The sequence below is a fragment of the Geotrypetes seraphini genome, chromosome 13 (assembly GCF_902459505.1).
Source record: "Geotrypetes seraphini chromosome 13, aGeoSer1.1, whole genome shotgun sequence".
Taxonomy (NCBI): domain Eukaryota; kingdom Metazoa; phylum Chordata; class Amphibia; order Gymnophiona; family Dermophiidae; genus Geotrypetes; species Geotrypetes seraphini.
The window spans coordinates 58,959,563-58,975,302 of NC_047096.1; the positions used below are offsets into that span (position 1 = coordinate 58,959,563).

Below are 15,740 nucleotides of genomic sequence, written 5' to 3' on the forward strand. Positions count from 1 at the left end.
TCATGTCATAACATAACAACAGTAATCTTATATACCGCTACAACCTCACAGCTCAGCGTGGTTTACAAGAAAGAGAACTGCGCATATGTGGATAAGTGGCTTAGTGGTTAAAACAGCAAGTCGTAAAACAAGAAGACCAGGCTTCTTAGGGCCTTGGGCAAGTCACTTAGTCCTCCATTGCCTCAGGTACAAACCTAGATTGTAAGCCCTCTAGGGACAGGGATAGGGTTAACATATTTATGATGTATAAATATAGGACATACAACCCCTCGCTCCTGCCCCGCTCCACCCCACCCCCTACCTTTCACCAGTCTCATACTTGCCATGCCCTACCTTCCACCCATTTCTTTAGTCCCCCTTCCCATCTTCTGTACCTCTCTCCCTCCCTCCACCTCCCCACAGGTATTTCCTCTCTATCCCCCTCCCTACAAATCCCCCCCACAGGACAGTGCTTCTCTTTCTCCCTATGGCTCTTCCCTGTCCCCCACCTACTTCTTTGCCAAAATTTAATCTTCAGGCCAGCCAACAGTAGCAGCAAGGTGAGCTTGCTGCCATCAGCCTGCTCCAGAAGCCTTCTCTCTGGAGCATCCTGCCTACACAGGAACAGGAAGTTGCTCCAGAGAGAAGGCTTCTGGGGCAGACTCACCTCGCTGCTGCTGTCAACTGGTCTGAAGATTAAATTTCAGCGGAGCCAGAGGAGGTAATTGGAGGACAGGAGAGAATACCCCAGATATTGTAGAAAGTTGTCTAAACGCCCGGATAGTCCTCTAAAATGAGGACATGTTCGGGTAAATCCAAATGTCTGGTAACCATAGGCAGAAAAAACCTACTATACCTGAATGTAGCTTGTCATAAACCACTACCAAGGTAAAATGCTAACCCCCCAACCAACCCCCACCAAAAAAATCACTATAGAAGTCAACCATGAAACTGAAAAACTTACAAGCTGTGATCATACTTCTCTGTGGCAGTTCCAAGTCATTTGGTAGCCATTTAGAAGGCTTAACATATTGGTTCCTCACACTCCAGAAAGTTCCAGAGAACCACAGACTGCAATAGGACTACACAAATCATAACACAAGAATACCCTCACTGGGTCATACCAATAGTCCATCAAGCCCAGTAGCCCATTCTCACAGTGGCCAATCCAGGTCCCTAGTACCTGGCCAAAACCCAAGGAGTATCAACAAAGAATAGCAAGATTCCGGAACCCCAATGAGAGCAACATTCCAGAGCTGAGATTGGGATGTGGATTGGCTACCCTGAGAACATTCCATGCTACCAATCCATAGCAAGCAGTGGCTTCCCTATGTCTTTCTCGATAACAGGCTATGGACTTTTCCTCCAGGAAGTTGTCCAAATCTAATTTGGGAAACAACCAGCACAAGAGTCTAGCCATCTTCCAGTGATCAGATATATCATGTGAAATACTTCCGTATAGCTGAACCCTGGAAAGCAGGGGACTGAGTCTTCTTGTAACTCACAAAGGAAGACAGAATTTCTTCAATCTTAGTCATAAAAAAAATCTCTAACTCACTCTGCAGTAAGCTCTGTGAAAAGGAATAGACTTGCAGATGTTGTCAAGTGGTGGGAAGGAAGAAGCCCTCAAACAGTTAATAAATGGTTAGAATAAATCTTTTTTAAATGACAGGGAAAGTAAACATTGTGCTCAGAAACTGATTTATGATAGATTTCCTCCACCCCACCCCCAGCCCAAGCTCTTTTCAGCCTTATTCAGAAAGTGATAGTCTGCCTATGTGGGAAAACATTTTTTTTTAAAAGGAAGTTCCCCATGAGTGAGAAATGCTGGATGCAGGGACAATGAATCTTTCAATGTTAAAAAAAAAAAAATGGCATTCCTTTTTTCAAGAGTGAAAATGGACTTGTGGAGTTGCTGAATGGTTTTCAAATTTCTGTTACATGTCCCCCAGCTCCTTTTCAATCAAAACTGGTTTCTATGGGGATACCAGTGCCATGAACCTTTAATCATGGTGGCCTGAGGTTTATTGCTAAATGGGCTAGGGCTTTATCCATCTTGCCACCAACCAGGGAGTCAGAGACTCTGCTTCTTCTGAAAGCCAGTGCATGTGCATCCCATGCCCAGCCAGTAGGTGTCAGCATTGTGCAGTGGGCTGGGCCAGGCCTCCTTTCCTTCCTCTTATTGATAGCTGTGAACACTGCCTCTTTAAGGCATCCCTGGGTCACAACAGCCAGGTTAGCAATTGTGCCCGAGTGCTTCTGTCACCAAGTCACTGTCTGACAAATCTCACCTGGCCATTTACTTCATATTAGACATATCAGCATAACAAACTAATTACTCCTGGTGGAATTCTGCACAACTGTGAAATGCAGAATTGCACAGAATTCCCTTCTCCTGCACAGAATCTTGATCATATCAGCATCTTTGGGTTGCAGTATCAGCAGCAATTCCCACTTGCTGCCTGCCACTAACCCAGAAGTCCATCCGCTGCAGAGGGGAGGCTTCCGGGTTAGTGGCAAGCAGCATGTGAGAGTCGTTGCTGATACCGTGATCCAAAGAAGCAAGCCTTAGAGTATAGGGGAGGAGAAGAAGGAAAGTTGCTGGCACAGGAGGATGGGAGGGGTGAGAGGAAGGAAAGATGGTGGGCCAGGGGGAAGAGAGGGAGACATGCATGGTGAGGGGAAAGGATAAAATAGCACATAATGGAGGGGAGGAAGGGAGAAATGGTGCATGGAGCGAGATAGAGAGATTTGACACAGGACACAAGGAAAAAAAAGAGAGGTGTTGGATATGGGGGTGGATGAGAGGGAGGGAGAGATACTACTGCTACTATTAATTATTTCTATAGCACTACCAGACATACACAGCTCTGTATAGAGTCACAAAGAAGGAGGGAGATATTGGATCCAGGAACAGAATGGAGAGATGCCTGGAAATGGGAGTGAGGTAAGAGAGTGGGAGAAATGCTGGACCATGGGGGAGAGTACAGCAGGGAAGAGATAGGGATATGTCAGGCTATGAGGGTGGAGAAAGAAGGAAGAGAGAGCAGATGCTGGGCTATAAGGGTGGAGAGAGTGGCAAGGAAATGGAAGAGACGATAAGTTTCTAGTTTTATTTAAAATTTGTTAAATCGCCTATACAAGGTTTCTAGGCGATGTACAATTAAAAAATAATAGGTATTTATAAAACAATACACTTTAGACCACGATTTAGTCAGACAAACTTACAAATACAAGCAGCAAAATGAATATCAATAAGGAAAGAAACATGACAGGTAAAAACATGGGGAGAGGAATTTTCATGTCGTCCTAAAAAGGACAGTTATATATTATAGGCGTCCCTAAATAAAAATGCCTTTAGTTTTGATTTAAAACGTTCCAATGATGTTTCTTCTCGTTACGTGAACAGGGGCAGCATTCCACAGCGATGGAGCTGTGACAGAAAAAATGGAATGGTTAAGAGGTGTTGTGAGGCAGACCTTAGATACCTTGAAGGAATGAGGTATCTATTTATGAATTCTGGACAATTAGAAGTTAATAGAGAGATATTACAGAGGGTAGAAATGGAGGTACATTGATGATAAAAGGGAATAAGGGCTGAGGAAGGAATGAGAGAGAAGATAAAAGTGAAAAAGAGAAGGAGGGTAAGAAAAAGGCAGAAAAAGCTAAAAAGGAATGATCAATATATCTGAAGCAGGTGTAGTGAGGGAATAGACAGAAGAGAGTAGAAAAGCAAATGGATAGTAGCCACAGACAACAGGAAAGCAGAAAAAAGAAACTGGAACCAACATGATGGAAAAATATAACATCCAGGCAACAAAAGTAGAATAAAAACATTTTATTTAAAATGTTTTAAATGGAATATAGATAATTAGCAAAAATATTGTTAAAATTTTGACAAGTAAACTTGCAGAAATTTTAATTTTTTTGCGCAGAATTCCGCTAGGAGTAAAGCATTGCCTATGCTGCTGGTTTTATACACAAAACCAGTCTAAAAGCAGTTTGTTGCCTTCTAATTCTAGGCAGCATAAAGCCAACAACTTTCAGTGCTGCATATAAGACTCAACTCCCAGGTATTCCCCCACCCCCGAAGAAAGTCACAGCTCTGAGCTCTCGCTCATGCTTCTCAGACCGAGTTACTCTGTCCTATAATTCCCTCAGTTTGCCTCCACCCTCCTAGTGGGTTTATCAGAGAAACAGTAAACAAATGCTTTGCAGAGGCTTGGAGTGCCACCAGGGCAAGAACAAGGCTCTTCATGGTACTCAAATATCATTCACCAAAAAGCACAATGCTTCTCCAGTGTAAAGCCAAGCCATGAATGTATTATAGAGACAAGAGATGTTGGGTGAGGGGGTTTTACCCAGGATTGCTTCGATATAGGAGGGAGGGTCCCCAAACTCCACTAACCAGGAGCTAAGCATGCACATAAATTCGGCCCAAGAGTCACCACAGTCTGCAGTATAGTGGTACCTTGGTTTGCGAGCATAATTCGTTCCAGAAGCTCTCTTATATCAAAGCGAATTTCCCCATAGGAAATAATTGAAACTCGGCCGATTCGTTCCACATCCCAAAAACTTTATTAGAAAATACAGTACTGGTATCTCTCCTCCTCTCTACACCTTATCTTTTTTCAGCCCTCCACTGGTGGTGGAGGGCCTCCACGCATACACAGATGTCGATGTGATGATGTCATGCATGTGCATGACATCATCACTTGGACATCACGCACTTCCAGATGCCCTCGAGCCACGGCCCCCAGTTCAGTGTGCCGTCAGCTCAACAGATGCATTACAGACATAATACCCAGGATGGTTTAAAAGTATATTCTGCGATGGTAAACAATTTTTCAAAGCAATGCGGTTTTGTAAATCAGATCCATCTAGGGGTGAAAATAATCATTTTAACAGTTCCCAGCTGATCACCCAAGAATTGGCAGGTCAATAAAGAATATCAGATTTATAACCCCTATTATACCAAGGATGGCAAGAAGGTGATAAATCTTCACACAGGCCTACACATTGCAGCCATTCCCTCCTCTCACCTCCCGTGCCCAAACTTCGAGAAATATTTCTTTCCCTGACAAGAAGTCATTGGCTCGGCAATGTGAAGGTTCTTTGTCTGCTTCAGCTGGTAGGGGAAGGTCAGAGGGAGGGAGGGAGGGAGGACGGGTGGGCATCGCAACCTCCACCCAACGCAGAAGCATTTCCGACCAGGCAGATGGAACCGTACAAAAGGAGTTAAGGTCTTCACTTCACTGCTGTGGTTCTTGCCGTGACTTTTGGGGGTCAAGAGGCCAAGAGAGACCACAATGCAATTTATTCATAAAGACGCAGCCCGGCCTGTAACAAATAACTGCTTTAGCTGCCTCATGGTGGGGGAGGGGTTGTTTAATCGCCTGCAACCAACAATAATGTGCATGATGCTATTTACGGGCTCTGTGCTGGGCTCGTTTGAAATCGCAAAAATCTGATTGTTTTTAAGCCAGACAGAAAATGCTGGCGCGTAATTACTTGTGGAAGGGGGTGCTTAGGAAGAGTTCTGTCCTACAAAGAAATCTTTTTGGAAGAATTTATTCATAAGCTCAGGGACTAAAAAATAAAATAAAAGGGCTGTGTGTTTGAAACAGAATCTTCTTCTGTGAGAGATTTCAGCTCCAGAAAGCTTTGCGACAAAACATTTAATTTGATACACAGTTTTATAGCCTGCCACTTTCAGCTTAACAAACTGTACAGGACGGGTGACAACATAAAACATTCATCATAAAAATATAAATACATCATTCCAAACCAGCCATCCCCTCCAATCTCAAGCTAATATCTGAGGGGGGTTGCTGAAAAGTTCTCGTCCCAACCAACCAAGTTAGGGCAGTCTCCCAGATTCTCAAAATGGTGCCGTTCGGAAGGCGCCTACGTGTTTTAATTAGCCGTTAACGGTGCAGTAATTGACTGCGCCATTAAAAAACAAATTAAGAAAAAAAAAGTAGGCGCCATGAGGTGTCTATTCAGATGACACTGACCTGCGCCAAACGTCAAACGAGGAGCGGTTATGGACGGGGCTGACGTTCAGTGCTGCTAAGTGTGGTCCTACGTCGAAGACAGGTGCCAGGAATGTAGGCCTGTAAAACCCTGGCGCCTATCTTTGATGCACATTCTCAAAACAGCGCTGTAGTTTGAGTGATGTGCAACGGGCGCTGTGTTTTCAGGCGCCGGCCAATTGCGGCACCATTTTGAGAATCCGGGCGATTTTCAACATTTTTTTGTTCCATATTTTTCTGACAGAATGAAAAAAGTGGAAAATTGCTGGACCTCAAGCGTATAGCCCTCGATGGAGACTGCCCCAACTTTGTTGCCTTTTTAGCGGCCCCTCGTATAATAATCTTACTTTCTCCCTTAAGAAGGAGCTAGAACACTCCTTAAAGATCCAAATTCTCAATCGATTCCCGAAAGGTACATACTTGTAGTGACAATACCTTCAACTCGGTCAGAAATTATTCCACATTTGTAGAACAGCACCTGAGAAACCTTTATTTTTGTGAGGCACCAGGTGCACCTTCTGTTATTCCCCCCCTTTTTTTTTTTCTTTCTCTTTTTTTTTTTTCTCTTCTTTCTTTTCTTCTTTCTCTCTTCTCAGTGTTGGAGTTTAGCTTTTCTCTTTGGCAGTGGGTTATCAGAGTCCAAGCCTACTGCACTAGGGTTCTTCTACTTTTCAGATCAGGGAGTTTGGGGTGGGGGTGGGGTGGGTGGGGTGTTGAATCCGATCTCATGTATCTGATTATTTTCTTTGTCCTTGTGATTCTTGTTTGTTGGTTTGTGTTTTTGTATTATTTGATAATAAAAATTGATTCAACATAAATTCCTTCACAGATGGAAAGTACAAATTATGAGCATTTTTGAGCATAAATTTTCAGACTTTTCAAATTGCCCAGCCCTATATCAAACATCAGACTCAACTGGTGACAAATGCACTGTATATAATAAAGGAGTGGCACCATCCCCCCAATTTCTCATATGTGATCACACACATCTCCTAGCTATATGTCACAGACATAGGCTTCTTTTTCCCTGCACTCAGCACTTTTCTAGCGCTACGAGCAAGAAGAGCCAGTAAAGCCACTGTTGAGTCTCCACCATAGGGTTACCAGACGTCCGGGTTTTGAAAAACTTCCTGTCAAAATTGCGCTGGGAAGGGGCATCCACGCATGCAACGCCACGACATCACATGCACTTGACGTCATTGCGTTGCATGCGTGGATGCCATCTGGGGGCGGGGCAGAATGGGGCATGGAACTTTTCGGGCCTAGGGGGGAGCGTCTCCACCAAGAGATCAACTCTACAGTCGACCTCGTTCGTTGTCAGCATCTCTGCGCAAACTCAGAGGCTCAGGGGAAAGGCAGAAAGATACAGAAATACTTCCTATTGTTTTGGTGCAACAGACTTGATTATAAAGAATTGGTTCACTTTGATAGGTTGCCTATACAGGTAACGTCTTATGAAGTCCAGAAGGAAGCTGTCTGCTGGGAGTTCCCGTAGTAACTCCCTACAGCCATTTCCTGATGGTGATCTGCATGGGGCAGGAGCGTAGGAAGATGGCTCCTGCCCCGAAAGCCCTCTAGACCACCAGGTAAGGCCGGGAAGGTGGCAGGGAGGTGGGGGTGAGTCAGAGCCGGATAATCGCGGTTTTTCGCCATTCACGGTCCGGCTCTGCCCGTATGCCCCGCAAATGACGAGGGAGAAGTGTAATAGAACTTTGAATGACACAGTTTAAACTTAAACTTAATGCGGATAAAACTACGTTTTTTTCTGGCTAGTCCCATTGATAAAATTACAGATAAAATCCTTCAAATCAATGGCATAAATTTCCCACTTGCTACCTCTATTAAATTTTTAGGAGTAACATTAGATCGACTTTAGAGGAGCACAAAGAGATGTTGATTAAAAAATGTTTTGCTATTCTTTGGAAACTACGAACAATCAAAAAATACTTTGATATAACATCGTTTAGATTAGTAGCTCAGACTTCTATTCTATCCGTTCTTGATTACTTAACATAATATATCTAGGGACCCATAAAAAGATTTGTCACAGATTACGTTTAATACAAAATACGGCAGCCCATTTGATTTTTGGTCTAAGAAAGTTCGATCATGTGAGTCCTTTTTATCAAAAGTTACATTGGTTCTTGTTTGCTGTTGTGTTGTGTCTATTTCTCAAAACATAATAAAAAATTTATTTAAAAACGAACGAACAAACAAAAAAAGTTATATTGGTTGCTGTTTGAGGCGAGAATTTTGTTTAAATTTGTTTCAAGACATTATTTGGCTTAGCCCCTGAATATCTTTCCTCTCAATTTAAAGTTTACAATTCTAACAGGAATCCTCAAAACAACATGTTTATGTATCCATCTTTACAATCTGTTCGATATAAGAGATTTCATGAACGAACGTTTACGTTCCAGGCAGGGAAAATGAATGTTTGGTTGAGCTCTTTCATTTCCTTAGGCGAATCTTACAAAATTATTTGGAAAATTGAAAAACCTGACGGACTTTTTACCTGTTTGTATAACGTTTATTCTTATGTAAATTTGATGAGTTTTTCTTTCAATTTTTGCATGCATCACTGAATGAACAGTGTTCTTTTATGTAAACCGCTCAGAACTTATGGCAGGGAGGTATATAAAAATAAAATGTATTATTATTATATTTCCTAGATGTGTTTGTCCTCAGTGCGTGAAGACAAAAAAAATCCAAACAAGGGACATAGGAGAAGCCAGCATTCCCAGCAGACTGGCCACAGCCATCCCAGCAAAGCAGTCACTGCAGTGAACTTCACTTAAAAGCTCTCAGGTACACGTCTCGCCATAACCCCCTTACATTGTATGGTGAACCCTCTAAAATGCGCCCACAACCTACTGTACCCAACTGTACACAACAATAGTCTTTATGCCTGCAGGGGGCACTTATATGTCAACATAATAGGTTTATGGTCTAGACCAGTGGTTCCCAAACCTGTCCTGGGGGACCCCCAACCAGTCAGGTTTTCAAGATATCCCTAATGAATATGCATGAGAGAGATTTGCATATAATGGAAGTGACAGGTATGCAAATCTCTCTCATGCATATTCATTAGGGATATCTTGAAAACCTGACTGGCTGGGGGTCCCCCAGGACAGGTTTGGGAACCACTGGTCTAGACAATGGTGTAGTAAGTGGTTGGGCACCCATCCCCCTGCCCCTTCCCTCGTTAACATTCCCGGTGTGAGCAGCAACCCCAACCTGCTGCCCGCACCAGCGTTGGCTCTTCCTCTGATGTCACTGCCTTGGAAGTGATGTCGGAGGAAGAGCAGACGCTGGCGCAAACAGAGGCTGCGGATGCTGCTCGCACTGGGAACATTAAAAGAGGTATGGGGGAAGGGGCACGCAGCAGGAAGGGGCGGGTGGGGGTGGGGAGGGGAGAAGAGGCACCACCGCCCCAGGCCATCTCTCACCCTCGCTACGCCACTGGCACTAGTTAGAGTGAGATACGGCCTACTCCAGCGACTTGCTTGCTGCTCCAATAGGACTGGTCATAACACTTAAAAGCTGTCATATAGGCCGGTGGGAAGTAAAGGGAGCCAGCAGTCATCTGGTCAGTTTGGCCACCTTGTTGGCACTCATTCATTACTGACATAGGTCTAGCTTCAAAAGTTCAAGTTTTGCTCTGGACGTTTCTGCAATGATCCATTATTGCAGAAGAATGACCAAGTCAGAAGTTCACCCTAATCCTGACCAAAACACACACCCCTCGAGATTTACATGCACTACAGACAAACAGCATAGAAAACCGTTTAAAAATGTTGTTTTGAAAATGGAAATTTGGACGTTTTAGCAAATAAAGATGGCAAATGCCACTTTATGCCAATTTTGGGGAGGCTTTTTTTTTCTCTTTTGAAAATGAGCCCCATAGCGTAATTAGAAAGGGCCACAATAGCTATAGAGGCCTAGTATTTGATTTAGTAAGATCCAGAAAGCCTCCTGCCTCCCTTTTACAAACTGAGTACAGATATAAAACAGTTTATGTCCCAGGGAACACATTCAAAGATCCAGAACAATCTATAGCTATGGCCAGCTCCTCACACTCAATGTAAAATTTGGATAGAAAGTTCCAAGTGTCTGCCCTTGGTCTGTGGTAAAAAAAAGACGACGACAGAGGATCAGGGTCTGGGGCCTGGGAAAGTCCTGCAACTCAGCTCTGGCTCAAAGCCAAGTCACCCCTTGTGACTTGGCTTTGCTATGAAATTTTGCTATGAATTAAAAATATCCACTGACATTTACATTTTAAAGCAGCTTCCATCAGCATATACTTCAGCCCTTTTGGTTTGGCTGTTTCAGCACTGTGGGATCTCTCTGCCACAAGCCTCAGCCTGCTGGACATCCATCTGTCCATACTTTGCTAAACAGAGGTCCCCTACTAGCTCAATGATGCGATTCTTGGTTCCAAGCCAAATCCCATCTACCCCATTCTGAAATAAATTTACAATGTATGAGTTCAGAGTTACCCACTTATCCATTTTCAGCCTGGAGATTTTGGGACAGTCCTGGATTTCTGGCCATTCCATCCTGGTGCACTGTGGGACAGGCAGCACCAATTTCAATAGGCAGGACCACGGACAACAAAGCCCACACTGCTTTGGGATGTAAGTTTGAAATCAGGGCTGGCCAAAAAGTCTCCAGCCCGGAACTGGGTCAGTTCTAGGGCATTTTGGTGAACCCTGGGATCATAGTTACCAGATCTGCCTCCATATAAAGGAAGGGGGGTGGGGGGTTTGAGGAAGTCATGCTAAAAGAAAAAAAAATGAAAACACCAAACCTTTTTTAGCACGCTGTCTAGCGTTTCTGGACGACTGATGTCAAAACAGATGAGAACAGCATCAGAGTCAGGGTAGGCTAGTGGGCGAACATTGTCGTAATATGCAGACCCTGCAACGGAAGAAAGGGAGAGAAAGGTAAGGTGGGATGATATGGAAAATTTATTTTGTGTTATTTATTTAATTCATTTTCTGTCCCATTCTCCACAAGGAGCTCAGAATGGGTTACAGGTTAAACATACATAATATACAGTGAACAGGTTACGATTTGCCATAATTATAGTACAGGTTTTTATCCAACACCTGAAGCCTTTAGTAGAGAAAGATTGATTATAAAATAACAGGAGAAAAGAATAAAACCAAGTTGACTGAAATAAAATTTTATTTTTATTAAGAAAGGCAAAACAGTTTACAAAGAGCCTTAGCACTGAATGTTACTACTTCTACTTATCACTTACCGTATATAATCGATTATAAACCAGGATTTTTGGGCCCAAAAATGGGGATCCTGGTTTATATTCGGCCCAGTGCCCCCCTCCCAGAATTATTGCAAGCCGCCGCCAGGCTTTGCACCCTGGCCCCCCTCCCTGGCCCTGTCCTCATACCTCCTCTGCCAATCCCTGGTGGTTCAGAGGTGCAGTGGGCAGGAGCGAACTTTCCGCCCTCCAACCCTGCTGTTAACCTGGTCAGTGGTGGCTGCCACGAGATTGGGTTTCTTCAGCCGCTGAGCGGCAACGAGCAGGAGCTCGGCACTGAGCGGCTTCCTGACTGGCTCCCGCAAACTCAGCAGCTCGGGTTCTGATGGTAAATCCCACTTTGAGCACATTACACCAGGTTTAAAGAAACTGCATTGGATCCAAATTATATTTAAAATACAATTAAAAATTTTGAAAATACCGTATTTTCACGCAAATAACACGCACCCGTATAAAACGCGCACACGTGTATAGCGCGCAGAAATCACGATGATAAGCACAAAAACTTTGGTATAACGCGCTCACGATTATACCGCGCATGCTGCCCGACTCTCCGTTCACCCCCCTGACTTCCGTGCACTGCCCCGCCTCTCCGTGCGCTGTCCCGACTCTCCGTTCACCCCCCCCTGACTTCCGTGCACTGCCCCGACTTTCCGTGCGCTGTCCCGACTCTCCGTTCACCCCCCCTGACTTCCGTGCACTGCCCTGACTTTCCGTGCGCTGTCCCGACTCTCCGTTCACCCCCCCTGACTTCCGTGCACTGTCCCCCCTTGAAGGTCTGTCCCCATCCTGAAAGCCTGATGCCCCCCCCCGACGTCCGATACATCCCTCCCCCCGAAGGACCGCCGATTCCCCAACAATATCGGGCCAGGAGGGAGCCCAAATCCTCCTGGCCACGGCGACCCCCTAACCCCACCCCGCACTACATTACGGGCAGGAGGGATCCCAGGCCCTCCTGCCCTCGACGCAAACCCCCCTCCCCCCAACGACCGCCCCCCCAGCCGACCCGCGACCACCCTGGCGACCCCCACGACCCCCCCACCCCCCTTCCCCGTACCTTTGGTAGTTGGGCCAGAAGGGAGCCCAAACCCTCCTGGCCACGGCGACCCCCTAACCCCACCCCGCACTACATTACGGGCAGGAGGGATCCCAGGCCCTCCTGCCCTCGACGCAAACCCCCCTCCCCCCCAACGACCGCCCCCCCAAGAACCTCCGACCGCCCCCCCAGCCGACCCGCGACCCCCCTGGCGACCCCCACGACCCCCCCACCCCCCTTCCCCGTACCTTTGGTAGTTGGCCGGACAGACGGGAGCCAAACCCGCCTGTCCGGCAGGCAGCCAACGAAGGAATGAGGCCGGATTGGCCCATCCATCCTAAAGCTCCGCCTACTGGTGGGGCCTAAGGCGCGTGGGCCAATCAGAATAGGCCCTGGAGCCTTAGGTCCCACCTGGGGGCGCGGCCTGAGGCACATGGGCCCAACCCGACCATGTGCCTCAGGCCGCGCCCCCAGGTGGGACCTAAGGCTCCAGGGCCTATTCTGATTGGCCCACGCGCCTTAGGCCCCACCAGTAGGCGGAGCTTTAGGATGGATGGGCCAATCCGGCCTCATTCCTTCGTTGGCTGCCTGCCGGACAGGCGGGTTTGGCTCCTGTCTGTCCGGCCAACTACCAAAGGTACGGGGAAGGGGGGTGGGGGGGTCGTGGGGGTCGCCAGGGGGATCGCGGGTCGGCTGGGGGGCGGTCGGAGGTTCTTGGGGGGGACGGTTGTTGGGGGGGAGGGGGATTTGCGTCGAGGGCAGGAGGGCCTGGGATCCCTCCTGCCCGTAATGTAGTGCGGGGTGGGGTTAGGGGGTCGCCGTGGCCAGGAGGGTTTGGGCTCCCTTCTGGCCCGATATTGTCGGGAAGTCGGCGGTCCTTCGGGGTGGGGGTGCGAGTGGTCCTGCCGGGGGGGGGGGATGTATCGGACGTCGGGGAGTCGGCCGGGCAAGAGGGCTTGGGCTCCCTCTTGCTCCGATCGTGGATGCGGGTGCGGGTGGGAGCGCGTGCGAGCGGTCGTTCGGGGTGGGGGTGCGAGTGGTCCTGCCGGGGGGGGGATGTATCGGACGTCGGGGAGTCGGCCGGGCAAGAGGGCTTGGGCTCCCTCTTGCTCCGATCGTGGATGCGGGTGCGGGTGGGAGCGCGTGCGAGTGGTCGTTCGGGGTGGGGGTGCGAGTGGTCCTGCTGGGAGGGTGAATCGGGCGTCGGGCGGGGTGGGAACTATGTTTTAAAACTTTTGTATACCGCGCTCACGCATATAACGCGCGAGGGGTATGCGCGGTAGGTAAAAACGCGTATAACGCGCGCGTTATATGCGTGAAAATACGGTAATTCAACAAGGAATTTACAAAACTATACCAGACTATTTGAAAATGTACAGAATAGGTAGAATGTTAAGATCGGAAAATCCTGTTTTAGGGTTGCAGGTCCAGTTTTATGGAATGAGATACCTGGAGCAATACGATTCTGTAAAAATGTTTTACAGTTCAGGATATTGCTAGAAACATACTTCTTTATCCAGGCTTTTACCACATGTACTCAAATATAAACCGACCCAAATATAAACCAAGGTAACCTTTTTACCCCCCAAAAAAGGAAGAAAAAAGGTTGACTCGAATATAAACCGTGGAGCTTAATATTCAAGTGCAGTGCCTTGCCAAGCTCTGCACCCTGTTCCCCCTCTCTCGGTGCTCTGCCACAATCTGCACCCAGCCCCCTCCCTCCCTGCCAGGTTCTGTACCCTTTCCCCCCTCCTTCCCAATGCCTCACAGGTCTACACCGAACCTGCCGTGAGGCCTGATGGTCAAGCAGTGGCCAGGACAGGAACGATCCCTTCTGTTTCCTATCCTATCCTGATTCTAATTATTTTTATCTCCTTCCCACCTCCCCCCACGTACCTTAAGTAACCTGGTAGTCCAGTGGTGAATTGTGGCAGGAGCGACCTTCCTTCGGCTCCTGCCTGTGCAGGACCACTAGCTAATTGCTTGCCGCGAGAACTCATAGTAGCCAATCAGATAGCAGCTCTGCACGGGCAGGAGTGAAGGAACGTCGCTCCTGATGCAATTCACCACTGGACCACCAGATCTCATGGCAGGCCCGGCAAATGCCTGCAAACAGGTTCAGGAGGGGGATGGCTCATGCTGACCCAAATATAAACCAGACCCCCATTTTTGGGCCTTTTTTTAGGTCAAAAATCTCGGTTTATATTCAAGTATATACGGTAATTGATATTAGTAATCTATGCCTAGAAGTGAGATGGTGGAGCCTGATCTAGAAGAAAAGTTAGTGTAGAATTCTGATTTCTTTGTAGCAGGGCTAGAATTTTAAGTGTGGCTTTGTAAAGTCTGATGAATGGAGTTTTGTCTAATGATATTATGAGCTTCTTAGTTTATTAAATGGATTAGAAATATTTTAAAATATATATAATAAACTCTTCTGTACCCTTGAGAGATGAGATAAGAGTTGCTTAATCACATCACTGGGCTATTGTGGAACTGTTTGAAATAAAATTGGAAAGCCTTTAAAAAAAACAAACAACAACCCAACAACAACCTGGAAGCCCTTCCAAACAATAATAAAATGGCTAATTAGATTGTAAAGAAATCAGATGGCGTGCTTACAAGGCACTTAGGAGTTCAGTGGCTGCCATTAATTTTTGGAACCAAGATTTTACAGTCCATCAGTCCACACCTCCTTCCATCATTACTTAATGGCGTCGTTATTCGTATCCAAGCGTGGACAGCTCACTCGCAGCCCAGACCAACTCTCAGTTCAAGAATCTTTCATTTCATGCTTAAGCATATCTATAGCAAAAATCAGATCTATGGAGAGAGATTTTTGACACTGATGCTGAACTATGGTACCAAAGTAACACCCCTGCCTTGAAACATGGCGATCCTGGTTAATATATGATATGGTATTTATACTCCACCTACTCCCAAAAAAGGTTCAAAGTGGATTTTTATAAAGAAAACCATCACAGAGAAGGAGACTTGAAATTGAAGCTGAATCTTTAGACTGAAGTCAATGTTTCTTATTTTTTATTTTTTCTAGTTTATTTAATTATTTTTAATCTTATTCATTGTTTTTACCAGTTGTTTTTTTGTCTTGTTCTACTTCTACTATTTAAATCTCTCCAAAATTCCTTGTTCAACAGTTCCTCCATATGCATCTATATCTTTCTCTTCTCTCTTCTGCATTCCAAAATACTTAATTCAATACAATCTTGTTAGAAAGTTTAATTTAATTTAATCTGTACTTTGTACTTCTCTATTACTCTTTAGGTACTTTAGTTAGATTGTGAGCCTTCGGGACAGTGAGGGAATTTTTCTAAGTACCTTCCTTACTTATAATTTAATGTATATTTTCTGTAACCGCTTAGAACCTAACGGATGTAGCGGTATATAA

The 15,740-nt window shown here is 45.9% G+C and overlaps 1 protein-coding gene across 1 annotated transcript in view; it reads right to left on the reverse strand.

The window, feature by feature from the left end:
• RND2 (Rho family GTPase 2) overlaps nucleotides 1–15,740 on the reverse strand; it is an 83,467-nt gene that overhangs the window by 17,763 nt on the left and 49,964 nt on the right. Inside the window, exon 3 of the mRNA XM_033918625.1 lies at nucleotides 10,825–10,934. Coding sequence (XP_033774516.1) covers nucleotides 10,825–10,934 — 110 coding nt within the window. The remainder of the gene's footprint in view (nucleotides 1–10,824; nucleotides 10,935–15,740) is intronic.